This window comes from Musca domestica, unplaced genomic scaffold (assembly GCF_030504385.1).
Source record: "Musca domestica strain aabys unplaced genomic scaffold, Musca_domestica.polishedcontigs.V.1.1 49, whole genome shotgun sequence".
NCBI classification, from domain to species: Eukaryota; Metazoa; Arthropoda; class Insecta; order Diptera; family Muscidae; genus Musca; species Musca domestica.
Genome location: NW_026712344.1, coordinates 6,171,608 through 6,197,804, shown reverse-complemented (window position 1 = coordinate 6,197,804; position 26,197 = coordinate 6,171,608). Strand labels below are relative to the sequence as shown.

The 26,197-nt window shown below is 37.3% G+C and overlaps 1 protein-coding gene across 3 annotated transcripts in view; it reads right to left on the bottom strand.

Moving 5' to 3' along the window:
• LOC101890429 (acetylcholinesterase-like) overlaps positions 1 to 26,197 on the bottom strand; it is a 276,027-nt gene that overhangs the window by 99,155 nt on the left and 150,675 nt on the right. For 2 of the 3 annotated variants that reach the window (XM_059127903.1, XM_059127902.1), the window contains 4 exons: positions 23,282 to 24,796; positions 8,431 to 8,569; positions 7,816 to 8,352; positions 7,523 to 7,730 (listed from right to left, as the gene is read on the bottom strand). In XM_059127903.1, coding sequence (XP_058983886.1) covers positions 7,523 to 7,730; positions 7,816 to 8,352; positions 8,431 to 8,569; positions 23,282 to 23,730 — 1,333 coding nt within the window. In that variant the 5' untranslated portion in view covers positions 23,731 to 24,796. 3 annotated transcript variants of the gene reach the window in all.

Sequence of the window (26,197 nt, the reverse complement as noted above, 5' to 3'; positions counted from 1 at the left end):
AAACGTGGACGAATATATCTCTTTTTCAATACCAACCATCTTAGACACAATACAAATTTTTCTGCTAAATTTTTGACGCTCTACGTCAAATAGTGTGGACTGTGATTTCAACAGACGGACATTGTTAAATCGACTTAAAAATGTATGCTGATTATGAATACATATACTTTACGGGGTCTATGACGAATATTTAGGGTTGTTACAAACCGAATGACAAAGTTACCCAACTTATAAGTTAAAGTTCAAAAGAATAATTAAACCGAAGCATTTGTATCTTTTAAATTCGGATTTGTATTGCCCATTTGGTGCACAATTAATTTGAAATTGGTTAAAAATATATATGGGAGCTATATTCAAATCGGAACCGATCTCGATAAAATTTGGCAAAGATATTTCTGAGCTGTATTTGATATATTTCCCTGAATATCGTTGTTACGGAGTGCATATTACTGTTGTGGGTAACAAATATAACAAATCGGATGAACAGTATATATGGGAGCTATAGCTATATCTGAACCGATCTTCACCAAATTTGAAATATTAGCTTCTAGACTCAATTCGGTCGTAAGTGCCAAATTCCATCCCATTTGGACAAATATTAGACGTTTGGTGCACAATCAAAGATAAATCGGACGAAGTTATATATGGGAGCTATATCCAAATCTGAACCGATCTCGATCACATTTAGCAAATGTATTTCTGAGCTGTATTTGATATATTTCCCCAAATATTGTTGTTACAGAGTGAATATTACGGCTGCGGAGGACAAAAATAACAAATAGGATGAACAATATATGTGGGAGCTATAGGTATATCTGAACAGATTTCGATCAAATTTGGCATACTTATTTTTAGGTCCCATCTGATCGTACGTGCAAAATTTCATACTATTCGGACTGATATTACACGTTTGGTGCACAATAAAAGGCAAATCGGACGAAGATATATATTGGAGCTATATCTAAATTTTGACCGATTATCTCCAATTTCAATAGGGTTCGTCCTTGGGCCAAACAAATGATTTGTGCAAAATTTCATGGCAATAAATGCGAACTGTACTTTGTTTACAAAATACATGGACAGACGGACGGACGGATATGTATAAATCGACTCAGAATGTGATTCTATGCAGATCATCAAAAGGAACTATGGGTCTATCTCGTTTTCTTTTGCCTGTTACAAACGATTGCACAAAGACATAATACCCTGACCACCTTGTGGTGTAGGGTATACAAATTATTGGTTTTATTTGTAGAAACACATTTTTGAACTCACAGCCTCTGAACACAGTGTCACTGATTTTCATCTACATAAACAACTGATCGTATTCTATTATTTCTATCTTCGTTTGCCGGCCCAGAGTCTCGTCGAATTAGCAGATAATTAAATTATCCACCCTCAAACTCGGTTTCATACATTCTCTCACTTAATCTCAATCACCAATTAGCGTTGTTGCTGGTAATTAATCCCCCACGTGCTGAAGATAATGAAATAGTTTTTTTTTTTTCGAGCAGGTATGTGTGTTTTTGTGTGTATTTGTGCATCTGTCACCCCAAAACAAAAATTACGAATAATTAAATTGTTGTTTTTAATCTTTTGTTTTCACACAACGCAATGCAGAAAATGTGAAAGCTTTTCATCAAGTGCAAACAAACGAGACACGGAGATGATGCTTTTTTCGCCTCTGCCCACTGCTCTTCATACCATGATCCCATTCCCCCTGCCGCCACAGAACTACACAATGTACAAGGTCTCTGTTTCACTTTTGACATCTTTTGATGTTAATTAATTACGTGACAATTTTGAAAAGTGAAACAGTCTGCAACTACAACGATAAAAAGAGACACACACACAGGCAAATATTTACATAAATAAAACCGTAGATATCTCTGGGTTACACAAGAGTCTGTGGCGGCAGCAGAATGCCAATTTATGGCAGTGAACAAACAAAAGATATCCTTATTCTTCTTCGAGTTTTCTTTGGCTCTTAGCATTTAGTCGCCAGCTTCATCTTCTTTCCATCCTGTGCAAAGAGGTTAAGGGTCATAATTAAACAAGGAAAGGTATTTATGATAATGCGAATTGTTCTGAGAATCAGTGTGTCATGGAGTTACACAGAATGAGTGAAAATTGAGAGTGAGTTAGAAGGATATAAGTGAGAAGCTTTAAAAAATCTCGGTTGTATAAAAATCTTATTTTTCGGTCACAATTAGGACTGCATTAAGCGAATAACCCATAAAAAGTAAATGTAAATAAAGAGATATTTGCATTACCAGTAGCTTGAGAATAATGAGTTATTTTTTAAAATATACAAAGCAAATAACTTATATTACTTCCTCATTAACAAGTAAAGAGTAACATCCGCATAAAGTGATTTACCATACAGGGTTGCCCATATTCGACGGACCCATCTGGCAACGCCATAACTTTTGACAGAGATGTCACATCGCTTAATGACATACCGCGTTTGAAGCATCCGTCCAAGCAGATTTTACCATGAACCAATACATGCCACCCGAGCTCTCTGAAATAGTTGAAATTTAAAACATTAAAAAATGTGAGAAGTTCACCTTCTAAGAACACCATTAAGCGTTTATACGAAAAATTTTCGACTGGTAAGGCTCTTTCTAATCCGAAGAGGCCATATAAAAGTCGACCAAGGCGATCGGCCGAGAATATCGCTGCCGTACGAGCCAGTGTTGATAGGTCCCCAAGAACATCCCAAAAACGCCGTTCTCAGCAGTTGGGCATGGCTCGGTCCACTTTACAACGGATTATTCGCAATGATTTGCATTTGTTCCCATACAAAATTCAATTGACGCAAAGAATGTTGCCTGCGGACAAGCCTCGTCGATTGGAATGGGCCCAAAGAGTCATCGAAATGGCCGAAGATGACGAGCAATTCTGGAACAAAATTATCATGTCCGATGAAACCCATTTCATATTGAATGGGACCGTAAATAAGCAAAATTGCCATTTTTACGCCACTGAAAATCCTCAGGAGATTCAAGAAGTGCCTCTTCATGACGAAAAAGTCACAGTTTGGTGCGGCGTTAGTGCGAAAATGGTTATTGGGCCGTTTTTCTTCCAAAATGAAAATGGCCATGCTGTTAACATCAATCAGGAGCGTTATCGCGACATGATGACCAATTTTGTGATGCCAATTATTCGTTGAAAGCGTATGAGGCAGTTCTGGTTTCAACAAGACGGCGCTCCACCGCACACAAGTTGCATAACAATCGATTTTCTGAAGAATTTGTTTCTGGGCCGTTTGATGTCGAAAAGTGGTAATTTGGACTGGCCACCGCGTTCGCCCGATTTGACGCCGCCTGACTTCTTCTTGTGGGGATATTTGAAGTCAAAGGTTTACGTTAACAAGCCAAGGACCGTAGAAGAGCTCAAGGACAACATTCCTGAAGAAATAGCCGCTATTCCGGCCGAAATGTTGGCAAAAACGATGGAAAATGCAGCAAAAAGGGCACAATACGTCATCAACGCCAGAGGCGGCTATTTGAGAGATATCATATTCAAAAATTTATGTAAACAAATCTACTTGGAACAAATTAAATGATAACATTGCCAACCACCAAATTTTTATTTTTTTCTTTGATTTAAAAAAAAAACATGGGTCCGTCGAATATGGACAACCCTGTATATTTTTTACTCATAGATCTAGGGAAAACTGATGATGTTGTCCTGTTGATTGCTGGGAAATTCCTGCAAACTATCTCTGATCTGATACAGGGAGCTCTAGTCACCTTATCACGTTGCAATGAACTAGGCGTGAATCCATCAAAGACAAAGCTCGTCCTCTTTACGAGGAAAAGTAAATGTCCTTCCTTTATACCACCGATGCTGGATGGGGTCACGCTAAATCTCTCCTCTAAAGCTAAATACCTCGGCACTATTCTCGCCAATTAAACTTGAAGAGTAACATTGAGGAGCGAGCAAAGAGAGGCTTGATTGCACTCTATTCTTGCAAGAATAGGTAAAAGCTGGGGCCTCAAGCCACTCATCATTAAATGGCTGTATGAGTCAATTGTTCGTCCCATCCTAACCCATGGAGCTCTAGCCACGTGGTATTCCTTGAGTAAATCATCTTACGTCACATCGACAATGTTCATCGAGCCACATCCCTACTAACAACGGGTGCATTAAAGAGCACACCTCTAGCTGCAATGGACACCCTACTATGCTTAAGTTCATAGCTGTCCATTCCGACGGTTCAAAGATGGAATGCGGAACGGGAGCTGGTGTCTTTTGTAACACTCTTAATGTTCGCGAATCCTACAAGCTTAGCGTATTCCAGGCGGAAATTTTTGCGGCCAAAATAGCCATAGACATGTTGGTAACGAAGAACAACGAGGTTAGCAGTCCGGTGACTATATACGTCGATAGTCAAGCGGCACTGAAAGCCCCTAAACTGCTCTACTACCTCTCCAGGAGATCCTTGGAAAACGCTAGGTTGTCCCTCAAGCTCTGTTCAGTTCCTGGTCATTACAATATTCCAAGCAACGAGACTGCAGACGAATTGGCTATTGGAAATCGACTACCACTTCATGAACACTACACTCGGAGAGAATTCAACAAAAATGGCTGGACGAAAGGGAATGCAACATCTCCAAATGAATCTAGCCCACACTCTCGGAAAAGAGAACACAACCGCTAATGTCATTGTCTAAACCTGACTTTAAACTTGTGGTGGGTATCATCACAGGTCACTGCAAACTCCTCTACTATCAAGCCTTAGGTTGTTTTGGACTGCAGGAGATCCTTGGAAAACGCTGGATTGTCCATCAAGCTCTCTTGGGTTCCTGGCCATTACAATATTCCAGGCAACGAGACTGCAGGCGAATTGGCTATGCTAGGATCCGAATCGACTACCATTGAAGTTGAGAACTCGGCTAATGCACCCCTATGCCACTTCCTCCAAGTTATTCATGAACACTACTCGGAGAGAATTCAACAAAAATGGCTGGACGAAAGGGAATACAACATCTCCAAATGAATCTAGCCCACACTCTCAGAGAAGAGAACACAACCGCTAATGTCATTGTCTAAACCTGACTTTAAACTTGTGGTGGGTATCATCACAGGTCACTGCAAACTACTCTACTATCAAGTCTAAGATTGTTTTGGACTGCAGGAGATCCTTGGAAAACGCTGGGTTGTTCATCTAGCTATGTTGGGTTCCTGGTCATTACAATATTCCAGGCAACGAGACTGCAGGCGATTTGGCTAGGCTAGGATCCGAATCGACTACCATTGAAGTTGAGGAACAAATATTCTTCACATAATTTCACTATAAATCTCAAATTGTAGCGTCTTCCAGGTAGAAATCATTGCTATCAAAAAGGCCATAGGTCTGTTGGCGAACAGAAACAGTGAACTAAGGAGGCGTTGTAATGTCTTCAAAAAATTTGGCCGACAATCTCCAGGATGAGAACAAACCCACTCATATCAATGGGAAAATCTGACCAAAAACATGTGGTGGGAATCATTACAGGTCACTGTAAAGTCATAACTTCTAAGTGGAGTGGCAACGACTACTGCAGGCTTTGTCTAGACGAAGGGGAAACTGAAACGATCGAACATTTGCTCTGATAGTGTCCACTCTATTCGGCGTGAGACATAGAATTATGGGAAAACAAATTATACACTATCTGTCTCCATTCTCCGACACAGAACCAAAAAACAAAACGGGATTTTTATATCTATGTTTTTGAGAATTTTGACTCCCACTCTTATTATACCCTCCACCATACAGTGGAGTGTACATAAAATTTGTCATTTCACATGCAACACCTGGAAATTATCGTCGGAGACTTCAAAAAGTATATAACTCCTGATCAGAACAAAATTATAATGTTGAAATCACCATCAAGTCTACATTATATAATTTAGAGCTTTCAAAATTTAGCTCAAAGGTTTATAATGTATACTCTACTTTACTCTACTTTTAGGTATAGCCTTAATATAACTGTAACTTCAGGTTTTCGGTATTTTAAAGGTTTCTGCCGCAATTTCCAACAGAAATTGGCTGAAAGCTGACAATTGGGGTTCCCGATATGTCTGTGCTCTCCTTGCGAAAGATTTTCGATTCTGATCCACCAATCGGTATAGCCCTTATATAAAGGTACCTTCAGATTTTCCTCATTTTCCATGTTTCTGCCACGATTACACGATTAGATACGGGTTTCGCTGTTTACGTTATTTTTTTATTATACCCTACACCACAATGTGGTCAGGGTATAATGTCATTGTGCATTTGTTTGTAACAGGCAAAAGTAAACGAGATAGACCCATACTTCCTTTTGATGATCTGCATAGAATCACTTTCTGAGTTGATTTATGCATGTCAGTCCGTCTGTCCGTCCGTCTGTCTATGTATTCTTGTGAACAGAATGCAGGTCGCATTTATTATCCGATTGAGCTGAAATTTTGCACATATCATTTGTTTGGCTCAAGGACGAACCCTATTGGAGATAATCGGTCAAAATTTGGATATAGCTCCCATATATATCTTCTTCCGATTTGCCTTTTATTGTGCACCTAACGTGTAATATCAGTCCGAATAGTATGGAATTTTGCACATACAACCAAATTAGGCCTGAAAATAAGTATGCCAAATTTGATCGAAATCGGTTTAAATATAGCTATAGCTCCCATATATATTGTTCATCCGATTTGTTATTTTTGTCCTCCGCAGCCGTAATATGCACTCTGTAACAACAATATTTGGGAAAATATATCACATACAGCTCAGAAATACCTTTGCTAAATTTTATCGAGATCGGTTCAGATTTGGATATATATATATCCCATATATAACTTCGTCCGAACTGAGCCTAGAAGCTAGTATGCCAAATTTGGTGAAGATCGGTTCAGATATAGCTATAGCTCCCATATATTTTGTTCATCCGATTTGTTGTATTTGTTACCCGCAGCCGTAATATGCACTCCGTAACAACGATATTCAGGGAAATATATCAAATGCAGCTCAGAAATATCTTTGCCAAATTTTATCGTGATCGGTTCAGATTTGGATATCGCTCCTATATATATCTTTATCTGATTTCAAATTAATTTTGCACCAAATGGGCAATACAAGTCCGAATTTAAATGATGCAAATGCTTCGGCATATTTAGTCCTTTGAACTTTAAATTGTAATTAAAATCATAGGGTATATTATTGAATTCTCCCATAAAAACTTTTAATTGTTATGTGGAGCTCAACTAAATTAGCAAAGTGGTGTAGGGTATCATAATATCGGCCCCGTCCGACTTTAAGACTTTCTTTACTGGTTTTAATTAAAACAGATTGATATTCTAAGTTAACATATTCCATTCTTCTACTCTTCCATTATTTCATTTTATTTTCCCAAACATATGGTTTTCAACGACTCTCCCACTTAAAACAAAAGATTGGAAAGTAAACGGCATTTAAAAATTCACACGCCCGATTAAAAATTAAAAATATGAGCTCCGGTTTCTTTATGTCTGTCTAAATTCCTTCACTTACCTTCATCTTTAACATTTCCAATCAGAATATCGTAACCGCTAAGATCTGCTGTTTTCAAAAGTGTCATTGGATCTGCGGGCAAAAATGCTCCATCTATAGTTGGGGCCGAGGGAAAACTCAAAATTCCAGAATATGAGTTCCATTGTTGGACAGAAATTGTTTTCGCATCAACCTGTCGCATGCAAGCCATGACAGCTTGTGGATTTTCCTAAGTTGAAAACACAAAGAAGAGGAAAATAAAATTCATCAGCAAAGAAAAATTCGTATAATCGCATAAATACTCCACTGCTTACCGGTAACAATGAGGCATTACAGTTACAGTCATTTACCAAAGCTTTACCAATTTCAACCGCCTTCTCTGAAGTCATGTGGCTCCAGGGAGCATTCATTGTGCCCGACTGCATCATGCCACGTTTGACCAGGCCACGCGTTACCGGCGACATCAGTTGAGCATTCACGGAACTCGAACCAGCCGATTCACCAAACAGCGTCATCCATTCCGGATTGCCGCCAAATGCACGGGCATTCTCCTTCAGCCAACGCAAAGCCAAGGCCTGATCCCAAAGGCCCACGTTGCCGGGAGCTTCTTCTTCAAAACCTGGCATAACCGGTGAAAGATGTAGAAACCCAAATGCACCGACTCGATACTGGAACGAGGCAACGATCACATTGCCCACGGCCGACATAATCTCAGCGTTGTAAATGTCCAATGTGGCTGAGCCAGTCATAAAGCCACCGCCATAAATCCATATTAATATAGGCAAACCATTTGTGGTGTTCTGTGGCGTTGCGCTATGTATTAAATGGTCCTGATCGGTTTTAGATGAATGCTGTAAAGGGGAGAAGAAAGAGGAAAAGAATACCGGTAACAATGACTCTAATATGAATGTTATGTTCTTTATACCCACCTCACCACCATTGGTTCCACGACCATGTCGTAATCTTGCCTTCGCCGGAGCCCATATATTCATAAACAAACAATCTTCAGATACATTTGTGTTAGGATTCCATATCTCTTCACCGGAAAAGCCAGGGAAGTACTCATACCTTAAAACACAGGGAAGTAGAAGTTGGGCGAAAAGAGAAAGCGAAAGAGAATTACAAATTAATAACTGCCACTTGTAAATCGATTATGTTTGGATCCTTAACTAGACTAATAACTTTAATAACTATTATTATAGAATAAGTGTTGGAATACACCATATAATTGGAGCTACTCCATCCACCTGCGTGGCAATTTTTTCTTTTCTCCCTTCCACTATTCTTCGCGTGTATGTGTGTGTGGACCCATACATCGTTATGTACAATAAATAACATGAACATTAATTATTTATAATTGAATTGTTGCAAATGTCATCCCCCCGGAAATTGTTGTGTGTTCTACGAGCATGACACCCCGATATCCGTGTGGATAGATGGTCAAATGTCTGCCCTGCCGTTGTTAAGTTGTCATGTCACTCACACACTCGTGTCCTTCGTTATAATACCCTCCCAAATAATCAATTCCAATCATTTAAATAAGGCTTAGTTATTACTTACATCGGTATGGATGTATGTGTATATTTATCAGTCAGTATGGTATGGCCAAACTTTTGTAAGCAATAGACAATCCTCAAGTTAGAATTTAACAAGCTAAGGCTAATTTACACAATACTGTTAAAGTCATAACGCTCAATACCCCACAATACCTCAAATTTTCATAGTGATATCTGTAGAACTCAAGGAAATTCAGGATTTTTACTTGGAATTCGAAATAAGTCAACAAAACAATAGATTGAATATATAAAATCACCTGACTACGAGTACTTCAAACCATTCTTGATCTTGCACACTAATGTTTCGAGAGATCTTTGCAGAAATAATGTTTCTAGTTCGGGAAATCAAATTTTGATGCGGATTTTTTGAGATGTGACACCTTTCGAATAAATGAGCTATATACAAAGTGTCATTGACACATTTATATTTATCATACCCTCCACCATAGTATGGAGGCATATTAAGTTTGGTACTATTTTTTTAACACCTCGAAATATACATTTCAGATCCCACAGCATACAATTCTATGTCGATTTAGCGGTGTCCGTCCGTCTGTGGAAATCACTCTAGCTTGCGAACGAAATGAAGTAGGTTGATAACATTTTACTCAAATGTATATTATGTCTGAAGGACTTTTAGTAATGAAAATGGGCCATGTTGGTCCACGTTTTGGTATAGCCCCCCTGGTACTTCTCTATTTTCGGTATTTTGATGATTTAAGCGACACTATTCACCGGAAACGTTTCAAATTTGGTATTTGAAATTCAAAATGGGTGCTACAGCCTATGAGAAAAATACTGTCCGTGCAGGTCCTCACCTTCGTGTAGCTCCCATAAAACGGCACCTCCTTAATATTGCAGCCTATGACAGACAATTGTCTTTGCAGATGCACGTCTTTGTATAGCCCACATATAACGGTACCTCCCTATATACGACATTTTGATGATTTTTGCTACATTATTCACCGTTTATTTCAAGTTTCGAATTTGAATATGGTAATGGCTTGTGACAAACAATGCCTATGTATGTCCATGTCGTGTGGACCCCAATATAACGGCTATATTCGGTATTTTTAAGATTTTAACAGAATTTTTAACGGATTTTATTTATTTTTTGAAAATTGCCAAATTTGTACCAAATGATGGAGGGTATTCAAAGATCGGCAAGGCCGAACTTAAATCTTTATTACTTGGAGAGAAGGATAGAGATAGACCCATAGTTAATTTTGAGGATCTTCATAGAATCACTTTCTGAGTTGATTTATGCATGTCAGTCCGTCTGGCCATATATTTTTGTGATCAAAATACAGGTCGCATTTTAATACCCTCCACCTTGGAAAGGAGGGTATATTAACTTTGTCATTCCGTTTGTAACATCCTTAAATATTCGTCTTAGACCCCATAACGATGTCCGTCTGTCTGTCTGTTGAAATCACGATACAGCCCACATTATTTGACGTAGAGCGCCAAAATTTAGCAGAGCTATTTGTGTCTAGGATGGTTGGTATTGAAAATGAAATATATCGGTCCACGTTCAGGTATAGTCCCCATATAACGGTACCTCCCGATATTCGGTATTTTGATTATTTATGCCACATTTTTTCACGGATTTGTCTGAAAATTGGTATTTTTTGGTCATAACGGGTCCCTGAGCGTGTGGCAAAACATTGCATGTATAGGTCCACGTTGTGGTATAGCCACCATATAAAGGTACCTCCAGATATTCGGTATTTTAGTTTTTTTTTGCCACATTTTTTCACGGATTTATCCAAAAATTGGTATTTGTGGGTCATAATGGTTTCTAGCTCCGGTGACGAAACATTGCATGTATGGGTCCATGATTTGGTATAGCCCCCATATAACGGTACCTCCCGATATTCGGTAATTTGATGATTTTTGCAACATTTTTTCACGGATTTGTCTGAAAATTGGTATTTGTTGCTCATAATGGGTTCCAGCTCCGGTGGCGAAACATTGCATGTATGGGTTCATGATTTGGTATAGCGCCCATATAACGGTACCTCCCGATATTCCGTATTTTGATGGTTTTTGCCACATTTTTTCACTGATTTGTCTAAAAATTGGTATTTGTGGGTCATAATGGGTCCTAGTTCGTGTGGCGAAACATTGTAATTATAGGTTCACGTTTTGGTGTAGCCACCATATAACGGTACCTCCCGATATTCGGCATTTTAATGGTTTTTGCCACATTTCTTCTAATGTTTCTTTTACCCTAAGGTGGAGGGTATTAAAAGTTTGGCCCGGCCGAACTTAATATTGTTTTACTTGTTTATCTGAATGAGATGAAAGTTTCAAGCAAAGACGATCCAATTGATATTGCTGAGAATCAGTTAAAATTTAGTTATAACAGGATGAGATGAAAAAACTGCAACCAATTTCAGACTGCTGTCATTTCTAAGCCACTCGTCCGACAGCTGTTAAAATTATTCCAGTGACAGCTCATTATACTGCCTACAAGCGAACAAAAGCATTTTTGTGAGAACTTTTCAGAAAAAAAGTTATTCGTGATGGAATTGAAGCGTGATAATGTGATTTCTTTATATTTGACTGGAAAACCACTAGTGGCTATCGTTAGAGCTCTCCAGTATTTAAATGTGAATAAATCTTTTGTGTCTCGAAACATCATCTCGAAACAAGTGGACGGAAAAAACAGCAACATCAGCCGAAATAGTTCGAAAAGTAAAGAAGCGACTTGATCGAAACCCGCGTCGCAGTGGCCGAAAAATGGCTCGTGAGCTGAACATATCGCAATATTCCATTCGGCAAATATTGAAAAATGAGATCAGGGTAAACCCATTGACATTCCAAAAAGTACAAGAACTTATACCGCAGCAAAAAGAAAATAGACTCAAAAGAGCTAAAGAGTTGCTTCGCTTGGCCGAAAGTGGTGAACTGCCGAATTTGGTTTTCTTCGATGAGAAAACATTCGTTGTCCAGCAGTTTGTAAACCAACAAATGATCGTGTTTACTTGCAAAAGAGGTCAGCTGAAAATATGCACCTTCGGTTGGCCACCAGAACTCAAGCGCCGTCCATGGTGATGGTGTGGGCCGCCATAACAGCCGATGGTCGCACTCCGCTCGTATTAATCGACCGTGGCATCAGAATAAATACGGAATATTATCGCGAAAATGTTCTGGAGGGTGTATTAAAGCCTTGAGCACGCAAACATTTTGAACGCAGACCTTGGACTTTCCAACAGGTCTCAGGACCATTACACTCAGTACCCGCGAGTTTCCTCGCTTTATTTGCAGCGCACAATGGCCACCAAAATCGCCGAATACCAATCCGTTGGACTATTGTGTCTGGAGTATTTTGGAAAGCAAGGTTGGCACTAAAAAATACCAAAGTGTCGATCACCTCAAGCAAGCGCTACGCCGGAAATGGGTTAAAATACCGCAGAGCAACATTCGGGCAGCGTGTGACGGTTTCATTGGCCGTTTGAAGACCATAATTCGTGCCAAAATTGACCAATTCGAACAAATCTAAACTTATTCTAAAATTTGGTGCTATTTCCGACATTTTTTGCCTTCATTCAATAAAATTTAAAAAAAAAATTATGTATAAATTTTATTGGGAATACAGATACACATGTGTATCCGCCTATTGTATTATATAAATAAATAAGATTTGAATTGAATCTCGTGCTTATTCCAAGAATGACATATTTAGAATTGCTTTTCATGGATGCGTAACATACGATAATGTTATGGACTATGACTATTTAAATTCACATTGTTTGTCGTTGTGGAGCATTCCTCCAAGATTCGCGGAATATTATACCAATGCCTATTAAGAACAAAAATTTCGTTCAACCTTCACCACAATTTTATTGAATGTCGAAATGTTGATGCAAAAATTTGTTCAAAAGAACTGAGGACAATTTAAAGGACAACATTTCACATTAACTCTTCAGTATCGACATAAAATCGATAACTAAATTGGTGTACATTCTATTTAACATTTTATTGATTTATATTTTAAACACATTTTTTTTTTCGTATGCAACCTTCGTAAACAATTCCTATGAGTAGCGGTTACATCCAAAAAGCAAAAATAACAATTTCAACAACTGGCAACGTTCTCAAGCTGTAATTAGTTTGTGTCAATTTCTATTGAAATGTCTAAAATAGTTGCAGTTAAAAAAAAATGCCGAGGGTTAAACTTATTTTTCCTCAATACAGGTACATAGTTTGGAGTTGAATTTTGGAGGGTATATAAGCACCTCGGAATATACATTTTAGACCCCACAAAGTAAAAATATTCTTGATTAGCATACAATTTCTGGTTTTAGCGATGTCCCTCCGATGTCTGTGTAAATCACTCTTTCTTCCGGACGAAATGAAGTAGGTTGACAAAATTTAACTCAGTTAGGTCTGCTGGACTTCTGGTAATGAAAATAGGCTACATAGGTCCACATTTTGGAATAGCCCCCACATAAATATTCCTACAAATTTACGGTCAGATTTTTAACCCGAAATTGTTGTAAATTGCATAGAACTGTCAATATATACTTAGGTTTTGGTATAGCTTCCAAATATAACTGTACATCTATATAATTAGTATTTTAATGATTTGTGTCACACTTTTCACCGGAAATGTTTTAAATTTGAAATTTGATGTTCCTAATGGGTACTACAGCTGTAACCGAAAATTGCATATGCAGTCCACGTCTTCGTATAGGCCCCTTTTTACCTCCTTATAATCGGTATGTTCATTATTTTAGTAACATTATAACCCGGAAGTGTATCAAATGTCATATTGGAAGTTCCTAATGAGTAATACATCTCATGACGAAAAAGTAAAAAAACCCTCCACTATTTGCAACGAATTTGGCAATTCTCAAAAACAAAAAAATCCGTTAAAAATTCTGTTAAAATCTTAAAAATACGAAATGTTGCTTATATTAGGGTGTATAAGACGACCTGCATAGGTAACATTTGTCATAAGCCATTACAATATTCGAATGTGAAACTTACATAAAAGTGAATAATGTAGCTAAAATCATTAAAATACCGAATATCGGGAGATACCGTTAAATGGGGTTATACGAAGACGTGGACCTGCACAGGCAATTTTCTGTCTTAGGCTGTAGTATCCATTTCGAACTTCAAATACCAAATTTAAAGCAATTCCGCTGAATAACGTCGCTAAAATCAACAAAGTACCGAATGTCAAGAGGTACCGTTAAATGGGTTTATACGAAGACGTGGACCTGCACATGCAATTTTCTGTCTTAGGCTGTAGTATCCATTTCGGACTTCAAATGCCAAATTTGAAGCCATTCCGGTGAACAATGTCGGTAAAATCATCAAAATACCGAATATTGGGAGGTACCGTTATATGGGGGCTATACCAAACGTGCATAGCCTACATATGGGCCTACCTGGCCCATTTTCAATACCAAAAGTCCTGCAGACATAATATACCTTTAGGTAAAATTTTATCAATCTACTCCATTTTTTTCAGAAGCTAGAGTGATTTCCACTGACGGACTGACGGACATAGAATCGACATAGAATTTTATGCTGATCAAGAAAATATATACATTGTGGGGTCTAAAATGTATATTTCGAGGTGTTACAAACGGAATGACCCTCCCTCTATGGTGGAGGGTATAAAACGGTATAATGGTACCGGAATTGTATCAAGCTTCGTATTTGAATATCGTAATGGCCTATGACAAACATTGCATATACAGGTCCACGTCTTCGTATATGCCCCAATATAGCGGGAGCTCCCTATATTCAGTGTTTTTTTGATTTTCACAGTATTTGACAACGAATTTTTTTTTTTAAATTGCAGATTGTGCATTTCTACTTGTTATTTATAGCGAAGGTCTTTACAATATTATGCAATCCTGGTTTAATCTTATATTCGTAAAGGGACAGAAAATTAAAATTAATTTGGGAATTGGAGACCCTATGGAGTTTTCTTTTCCGACTTTAAACCAAAAACTTTACTTAGAATTTGGTAACACACCATACCTTCTGTCAGAGGAACAAAAATACTTCAATCAGTACGTCTGTTATATCGGATTCAGAGATGTACAGGGTGAGATAAAAAACTGCAACAAAGTACAACGCCATAACTTTTAGATTTTTTTTAAATCTTATTGAATGAAAGCAAAAAATGTCGGAAATAGCATCAAATTTTAGAATAAGTTTAGATTTGTTCGAATTAGTCACATTCGGCACGAATTATGGCCTTTAAATGGCCAATGAAACCGCCACACGCTGCCCGAATGTTGCTCTGCGGCATTTTGACACATTTCTGTCGAAGCGCTTGCTTAAGGTGATCGACACTTTGGTATATTTTAGTGCCAACCTTGCTTTCTAAAATATCCCAGACACAATAATCCAACGGATTGGTATCTGGAGATTTTGGTGGCCATTGTGCGGTAAGCAAGGAACCTCATTTTGTAACCATTCTTGGGTGGCATGCTGGTGCTGAGTCCTGTGGGAATGTCAAAGGTCTGCGGCCAAAATGTTTGCATGGCCAAGGCTTTAATACACCCTCCGGAATATTTTCGCGATAATATTCGGCATTTATCCTGATGCCACGATCAATTAATACGAGGGGAGAGCGACCATCGGTTGTTATGGCGGCCCACACCATTATCATGACCGGCGTTTGAGTCCTGGTGGCCAACCGAAGGTGCACATTTTCGGCTGACCTCTTTGGCAAGTAAACACGATTATTTTGTTTGTTTACAAACTGCCGGACAACGATTGTTTTCTCATCGGAGAAAGCCAAATTCGGCAGTTCACAACTTTCAAATCTTTTATTCTATCTGTTGCGTTGTAAGCTCTTGCACTTTTTGGAATTTCAATGGCTTTACCCCGAGCTCATTTTTCAATATTTGCTGAATGGAATATTGGGACATGTTCAGTTCACGAGCCATTTTTTGACCACTGCGACCCGGGTTTCGATCAAGTCGCTTCCTTATATTTCGAACCATTTCTGCAGATGTTGTTGTTTTCTTCTCTCCACTTCCTTGACGTCGGGCTACGTTACCAGGATCACTGTAACAAGCGATGGTACGAGATACAAAAGATTTATTCACATTTAAATGCTGGAGTGCTCTAACGATAGCCACTTGTGGTTTTCCAGTCAAATATAAAGGTATCCCACTATCACTCTTGAATTCCACCACGAATAACTTTTTTTCTGGAAAATTCTCACCAAAATGCTAATGTAAGCTTGTAAACAATATAATGAGCTGTCAGTGGAATAATTTTAGCAGCAGTCGGACGAGTGGCTTAGAAATGACAGCAGTCTGAAGTAAGTTGCAGTGTTTTGTGCCGCCGTTACACATTACTTTGTAATGAGAATAATAAGTTATTTTAAAATTAAATTCATTACCATTGAAACCCAGCGAAAAACGTAAATTTTGATAAAATTTGATATCGAGATGTACCAATGCATGGCAGCTGTTATCCTCCGCAATATCCCACCCTTTGTGCCAGTAGTAGCATTTTATAGATATTTATAGGCGCTAGAATGTACATACTTAATAAACCCATTATTGGGTAAGGAGATTTCTTGCTGTGCTGTACTGTAATGCCAATTTGATCCTATTTTTATCGATATATTAATAACGAATTAGCACAATTTTTGTTTTTGATATCTTAAATATTGTCCTTTAGGAATACTATGCTTTTCCATTTCTCCATACTCATGAATAACATTTTCAAAAGGATTATCATGTTCTCGTTGTCGTCAACTCAGTTCCTGAAGACTGATTTAAGCCTACGGCAATTCTCGTGTGCATCGTTTAAACCCCTTAAGTCATTATTAGAATCAACGAAATGTGACAATCTAATCTTGCACTTGGTATTTGCCATCGGCCGGATCACAACCCATTCGCCTGTCCGCCAGCCCAACACAATTGTAATTGCTTTTGAGCGTTTCTCTCATTTGAATGTTGGCCAGAGTAAACCACAATTTGCCATAACGAATTATATTTGTTGAATGGAAGAAGGCAAATAGCATAAGACCAATATCTCTGTACGTAACCCAGTTATGAACTTAAATCAATTTGGCAGAATGCCGATTTCAGTTGAATCAACATACGAACAACAACAACTACTACTACGACTGCGAGTCGAATACAATAGGACAACGAATCCACTATGAAACGAAGTGCATTCATATGAATGACGTCATTGCATTGACGTCACAAAGTCAAATTGATGCCAAAAACAACAACAACGTCGTCGACGACGACGATGAGGTTCATGAAGAAAACAAACAATAAAAAAACAAATGCTCTCAATACTCTTGGCTGGTAAATATAAACAAACAAACAAAAAAACGAATGGAAATTAAAATGAAAACGAAAATTTATGTTAAACGCCAGCGAACAACAGCAGCAGCAGCAACAACAACAAGGATTTTATCAACATATAACTTTTCGTGGGGGCCAACATGAACGGCTAACTGAGTATATTGCCATGGGGGTACCTTTCGAAGGCGTTTTTTTTTATCATGACAGGGGTTCGGAAAACTAAAAAACTGGGTTAAACTAAACTACAAAATATTAAATATTTATGAGTTGCTAAACTATGACACACAAAACGTTTATACAGAGTGCGCCAACGCCAACCCTGAAGGCCTAGGCACATCAACATCTACTAGAAGTTTCACTGGAAGAAAACGAATAAGACACAACAGAAAACAGCGGTAACAATGTAGGCAACATCATCAGCAACTAAGAAAATAATTCCTTATAGTGGCATCTCCTGCTCCTTGTAGCTCTAGAGGGTTTCGCGCAATAATTTGCAATGCTAAATGGACTTTAAACGCTATTTTATTTGCAATTTGGGTTCTATGAAACTATTTCAGGTGAGATGTGATAGAATAGCATTCCCATCCTTCCGGTTATAAATAAAAAAAAAATTAAAGGAGGCATCTGAAAGATTCTGAATTTCTGAACGTCTCGTGCCAGATAATATTTATCTAGCAGAAATCTTACGGAGTCTTCGATTTCGTTGGTTTTTCGTTTGATGATATTAGCGACATTATTCACCGGAATGTTTCAAATTTGGTAATTGAAATTCCTAATGGATACTACAGCCTATGACAGAAAATTGTCTGTGCAGGTCCACGTGTGTAATCACCATATACAGTGTTGCCCATATTCGACGGACCCATGACTCTTTGGGCCCATTCCAATCGACGAGGCTTGTCCGCAGGCAACATTCTTTGCGAATTTTGTGCGGGAACAAATGCAAATCAATGCGAATAATCCGTTGTAAAGTGGACCGAGCCATGCCCGACTGCTGAGAATGGCGTTTTTGGGATGTTCTTGGGGAGCTCTCAACAATGGCTCGTACGGCAGCGATATTCTCGGCCGATCGCCTTGGTCGACTTTTATATGGCCTCTTCGGATTAGAAAGAGCCTTACCAGTCGAAAATTGTTCGTATAAACGCTTAATGGTGTTCTTAGAAGGCGCACTTCTCAGATTTTTTTTTTTTACAATTGACTTCTTCTGTTGAATGTAAATTTCAACTATTTCAGAGCGCTCGCGTAGCGTGTTTGGTTCATGGTAAAAATCTGCTTGGACTGACGCTTCAAACGCGGTATGTCATTAAGCGATGTGACATCTCTGTCAAAAGTTATGGCGTTGCCAGATGGGTCCGTCGAATATGGACAACCCTGTAATAGTACCTCCCTATATTCGGTATTTTTAATGATTTTAGCTACATTATTCACCGATTTTTTTCAAGTTTCACATTAGAATATTGTATTGGCTTATCACAAAAGTTATCTATGCAGGTCCACGTCGTCGTATAGACGCTAATATAATGACTGTATTCGGTACTTTTAAGATTTTAGCAAAATTTTTAAGGGATTTTATTTTTTTGAAAATTGCAAAATTCGTCCCAAATGGTGGAGGGTATAAAAAGTTGGACCCGGCCTAACTTACAGCTTTCTTACTCTCAGAAACCTAACAGAATCTCCGATTTCTTTCTCACATAGCACTATTTTTCAAGGGTTGAAATATGAGCCATATCCGTCCACACCTACTATTAGTGCCTTCACAAGGAGCAATTTATATAGCTGTATCTGAATCAATTTTCACAAATTTTGATATACTTTTTAAACCCTCCACCATATTATGGAGGGTATATTTACTTTGTCATTCCGTTTGTAACTCCTGGAAATACTCATGTCAGACCCAACAAAGTATATATATTCTTGATCAGCGTAAAATTCTAAGTCGATTTAGCCATTTCCGTCTGTCTGTCTGTAAGTCTGTCTGTCTGTAAGTCTGTCTGTCTGTTGTAATCATGCTATCTTTCTAACGAATTAAGATTTCCCAGTAGGCAGGTTTAGTTCGTAAATGGGCCATGTAGGTCCACGTTTTCATATAGCCCCCATATAAAGGTACCTCCCGATATTCGGTATTTTAATGATTTTAGCGACATTATTCACCGGAATTGTTTCAACTTTGTTATTTGAAGTTCGAAATGGATACTACAGCCTATGACAGAAAATTATCTGAGCAGATCCACGTCTTCGTATAGCCCCCATATAACGGTACCTCCCTATATTCGGTATTTTGATGATATTAGCGACATTATTCACCGGAATCGTTTAAAATTTGGTATTTGAGATTCGTAATGGATGCTACAGCCTATTACAGAAAATTGTCTGTGCAGGTCCACGTCTTCGTATAGCCCCCATATAACGGTACCTCCCATTCACCGGAATTGTTTCAAATTACGTATTAAGAGTTCGTAATGGGTGACAGTCTGTGACAGAAAAATGTCTATGCAGGTCCAGGTCTTCGTATAGGCCCCATATATCAGTACCTCCCTATATTCGGTATTTTGACGAGTTTAGGTACAATACCCACCGAAATTGTTTGAGATATCGTATTTGACGTTAGTAATGAATGATATAGCCTGTGACAGAAAATTGTCTATGCTGGTCCAGTCTTCGGACAGCTCCAATTTAACGGCACCTCCTTATATACGATATTTTGATGATTTTAGCTACATTATTCACCGTTTATTTCAAGTTTCGAATCTGAATATGGTAATGGCTAATGGCAAACAATGCCTATGTAGATCCACGTCGCATAGACCCCAATATAACGGCAATATTCGGTATTTTTAAAATTTAACAGAATTTTTTAAGGATTTTATTTTTTTTTTTTTAATTTCCAAATTTCAAATTCAAAATTTGGCCCGGCCGAACTTACTGCTTTTTAACTTGTTCTAACTGAATTAGGTCGTATGTGCCAAAATCCACACTCTTTGGAAGGATATTAACCATTTGGTGCAAAATAATAAATAATGGATGAAGATTTATATTGCTGTTATATCCAAATCTGAACGGGTCTCGATAAAGTTTGGCAGATGTATTCCTGAACTGTATCTTATATCTGCTACCAAATACCATTATTGTAGAGCCCATGTTACGAAAGTGAGGGACTTTAATACCAAATCGGATGTAGAAATATATTAACTGATGTTAAAAGCACTTGCATATATATGGAATATGCCGAAATACATCCCGTTAGGACATTATATTACACATATGACGCACAAAAAAATTGAAATCGATGGAAGGTATATATGGAAGCTATATCTAAATTTGGACCGATTCGTACCAATTTCAATAGGGTTCGTCCTTGGGTCAAATAAAAAGATTTGTGGACAATTTCACACACAATCGGAAAATAAATGTGACCTGTACTTTGTTTACAAAAACACATGGACAAACTGACGAACATGCATACATCGTCTCAGAATGTGATTCTTTGAATATCATTTCATGTCACAAATTGTGTGTCGTAAGGTACCATAGGTACCATGTCGGATATAAAAATGAGAAATAATTCAACGCTGTTCAACCACAAACCATGCACGTTTAACTATGGAAAAATTAACGGAATTAATTAACTTCTTCTGATAACAGCCGCAAAAGTATCAACATTAAAAAAAAAAAACAGTTAAAAAGTAGTAAGTTCGTCCGGGCCGAACTTGGAATGCCCTCCGCCATTTGGAACGAATTTGGAAATTTTCACCAAAAAAAAATCCCTTAAGAACTCTTTTAAAATCTTAAAAATACCGAATTTAGCCATTATATTGGGGTCTATGTGATTGGGGTCTATAGACCTACATAGGCATTGTTTGTCATAAGCCATTGCCATATTTAAATTCGAAACTTGAACTAAACGGTGAATAATGTAGCTAAAATCATATCAATTTCGGTGAGAATTGTACCTAAAATCGTCAAAATACCGAATATTGGGAGGTATCGTTATATGGGGGCTATACGAAGACGTGGACCTGCACAGACAATTTTCTGTCAAAAACCAAACTTGAAACAATTTCGGTGAATAATGTCGCTAAAATCATGAAAGTACCGAATATCGGGGGTACCACTAGGTAGTATCCATTACAAACTTCAAATACCAAATTTAAAACAATTCCCGTGAAAAATATCGCTAAAATCATTAAAATACCAAATATCGGGAGGTGCCGTTATATGAGGGATATACGAAGACGTGAACCTGCAATGACAATTTTCTGTCTTAGGCTGTAGTATCCATTGTGAACTTCAAATACCAAATTTGAAACATTTGCGATGAATAATTTCGCTTAAATCACCAAAATACCGAAAATAAGAAGGTACCATTATATGGGGCGATACCAAAACGTGGATCTACATGGCCCATTTTAAATATCAAAAATCCTGCAGACATTATATACATTTGAGTAAAATTTTCTCAACCTACTTCACTTTGTTCGGAAGCTGGAGTGATTTCCGCAGACGTAAAGATGGGCAGATGGACCGACATCGCTAAATCGACATAGAATTTTATGCTGGGTCTAAAAATATAGATTTCGAGGTGTTACAAACTATAATAAAGGGTATAAAAAGACCTAACATGAACTGTTGAAATGAATCTACAATTTTTTAGTTGGAATTTTCTCCATTATTATTATTATTATTATTATTATTATTATTATTATTATTATTATTATTATTATTATTATTATTATTATTATTATTATTATTATTATTATTATTATTATTATTATTAATATTATTATTATTATTATTATTATTATTATTATTATTATTATTATTATTATTATTATTATTATTATTATTATTATTATTATTATTATTATTATTATTATTATTATTATTATTATTATTATTATTAAACTATTATTATTATTGTTATTATTATTATTATTATTATTATTATAATTATTATTATTTTTATTATTATTATTATTATTATTATTATTACTATTATTATTATTATTATTATTATTATTATTATTATTATTATTATTATTATTATTATTATTATTATTATTATTATTATTATTGTTATTGTTATTATTATTATTATTATTATTATTATTATTATTATTATTATTATTATTATTATTATTATTATTATTATTATTATTATTATTATTATTATTATTATATTATTATTATTATTATTATTATTATTATTATTATTATTGTTATTATTATTATTATTTTTATTATTATTAAATATTTTTATTATTATTATTATTATTATTATTATTATTGTTATTATTATTATTATTATTATTATTATTATTATTATTATTATTATTATTATTATTATTATTATTATTATTATTGTTATTATTATTATTATTATTATTATTATTATTATTATTATTATATTATTATTATTATTATTATTATTATTTTTTTTTTTTTTTTTTTTTTGGAAATTTTGTGTTAGATACCCAAGGAAGTGGACCGATGTACTCCATATTTGGACATTGGCTACGTTTGACAAAAATATTATGATGTGCCAAGTTTGAACCAAGTCGTATGCTCCCCAAGTAATCGAGAGCAGCATCTTTTCAAACAGATATGGCTATGCAAATCTAGGTGTGCCACAATGGATTTCGCGCCAGAACGGATTTTCGTTGGGGTACATTTTGGTCGCATTAAATCATTTATTCTTTTTGAAGAAAAAGATGCTTAGAGTATAGCAAACTGTTAAATTTTCACATTTATTTCCCTCATCTTGCAACAAATGAAATATTAAGTCTTGTTACATGACACCACTGAATTATGGACTAGCACGTCAAAAATTATAAATAAAAAAAATATCATCGTTAGAAAGAAACTAAGTATAAAATATGTATATTGTAGAAATTCATGCAAAACATTGTAGAACTCACCTCTCCTGTACGCATGTTGCTGGCAGTCGCGTTGCATCTAGGACACCATGCCACGGTTCTGCAGGTACAGGTTTGCGAAAACGCAAATCATCAACGGGCGGCTTGGCATACGGAATGCCGGTAAACACGTGTACATCGCGACCCTGAACTGTAACCGAACGTCCGCGTACTGGCCCGCTGGTCGTTTGAACCGTTAGATGATCTGTCATGGCTGACGTTAGCGCTGACATGCGCAGCAGTATAACGAGTGTGGCAAAGAGACCGCGGCAAATGTCATTGTTTCTAGCGGCCAGGTGATGGGCTACTGAACTTGAGGAAGAGGGGCGGGTTAAGGAAGCTTTGAACGATGATAATAACGAGTAAAAAGACGACGACGACGGCGACGACCACGATGACCGCGACGACGACGACGACGAGGGGGATATTGGCGTTCTTACAGACCGAGCCATACTAAGGATAAACGCGCCACTGCTGCAAAAACTAACGCGTTCAAAATCAATATCTGTTGACACTTTATTGTTGTTGTAGTTTTCCGTTGAGCACTGTTTTTTTTTTCTTAGGTATTAACGTTTTTGTTTTAGCTAAGTTTTACATCGGCTTTCCTTTTGATATTGATATTGAAATTGACTGCTGTTAACGCCTAAATGTATACTCCACTTAACGCAAAGCTGGGATATGGATTGGATGTTGAGGTTTCAAAGTGTAAGTGGATATGCAAAACACTTGTTTGTTGGCTGTTGTTGTAGTTCTCTTTCACGCAGATCGGTTAAAAATCAACAGTCTTGCCCTGGTTTTGTTCTGGTCATAGATGAGGGGGATTTAGCGGGCAGACGACAACAAAGTCGACTCCAAGGGTTCGTTGGAAAATCCACGTTGTCCTTGGCTCATAACCAACAGCTGTTGATTGTTGTGGCTGCTGTTGTTGGTTAGGCAGGCAGCTTGGTTGTGACCTCAAAGTGTGTTGTGTTGTGGATGCGGCCACAAACAATGATGTTCACGTCTTCTTCCACCTCCTCAACTTATGTACGAGTTGCTTTGTTCTTTGCTGGCTTTGTAATGTAGACGACGCAGGAGAAAATATTGCAACGATAGGCTGGCTGATGTTAACACAAAACTACATGCTTGGGGTAATGGGACGAGGAGGATTTAGCTTTTCTGCTAACGTTTTCTAAATAAGTTATATTCCAAATCCCCTTGTCACAGATGTTGTCCCTTCAAATGATTTGCTAGCTGCTCTACATTCGCTACTTGTAAACCACGTCCGCATTGGTTTGCACAACCCCTATAAGTTCGTAGAATATGTTTACCGTTCACCAGGCAGCATGCATAAACATAAGGAACTCTTATGCTACACGCCTCTTCAATCCGAGTACTTCTATTTATCCGCTTTCTCGTTAAACGCACTTTACTTAAACGTTTAAATGTTCTTGTCTTCCACGTTCCACCTTCTCTTTGGAGTTGGGAAAATATTTTATTTATTTCTCTGACGTAGTCTTTGCCAGCTTAGCTTTGTATCTGCAAGAGAGTCAAAAGCAAAATAATAAATTAGGTATTTTATTTGGGATGGCTAAGAAAAAATATGGAGAACTTTGTGTATTTCTAAGTAGCCACACTTTTGAAGCTTTTAAAAATTCGCGATAAACAAGTAAAAGTGTTGTGAAGAAGAAACCTTTGCACTAACGTCCATTTTAATGGGCTATTAAATGCACTTCTCACTCGAATAGGAAAAAAGGGCCAACTGCTTTTATTTAATAAATTTCTATGGAAAACATGGAAATGATTTCAATTAATGTAAACCAATTAAACGCCAAGCTAACAAGGCCAACAGTGGCAATTAAAAAAGGGCTATATAAGGGTAGAGGTCAACCTAGTTAGATGTTGAAATGGAATTCTTGGAGAAACTTCGAAGCTTTGTACAACAAAGGGCGTGAAATGGTTTTAGCATTAATGCTATTATCACCCAATGCCAAGTTTAGTATAATTTTAGTACGCAAATCCAAATTAATTTACATCTCTTCATCCTAGACACCAACAGTGGCCGAGAATTAGTACCGTTTACTACTTTTTGTACAACTGTAGTACACATTTCCAAACCCACTTCCATATTCCACTTCAAAATTTCGGAGTCCAGCTCTACCTCTTCACCCAATATCTAATGTAGTATCATTTAGTACTTTTTGTATCATTCAAGTACTCATTTCTACGCAGATACCTATATACAAGGTGAGATAAAAAAAACTACAAACAGGTCAAACGCATAATTTTTACATTTTTTTAATTTTATTGAATGAAAGAAAAAAATGTCGGAAATAGCATCAAATATTTGAATAAGCCATTGCACAAATTATGGCCTTCGAACGGCCAATGAAACCGTCACACGCTGCCCGAATGTTGCTCTGCGGTATTTTGGCCCCATTTTGGCGAAGCGCTTTCTGGAGGTGATCGACACTTTCGTATTTTCATAGTGCCAACCTTGTTTTCCAAAATACTCCAGACACAATAGTCCAACGGATTGGTATCCGGAGATTTTGGTGGCCATTGTGCGCTGGAAATGCGTGCTGAGAGCGATGGTGCTGAGCCCTGTTGGAATGTCCAAGGTCTCCGGCCAAAATGTTTGCGTGCCCAAGGCTTTAATATACCCTCCAGAAAATTTTCGCGATAATATTCGGCATTTGATCTAATGCCACGGTCAATTAATACGAGCGGAGAGCGACCATCGGCTGTTATGGCGGCCCACACCGTCACCATGGCTGGCGCTTGAGTTCTGGTCACCAACCGAAGGTGCACATTTTCAGCTGACCTCTTTGACCTCTTTGTTTACAAACTGTTGAACAACAAATGTTTTCTCGTCGGAGAAAACCAAATTCGGCAGTTCAATTTCAATGGCTTTACCCCGAGCTAATTTTTCAATGTTTG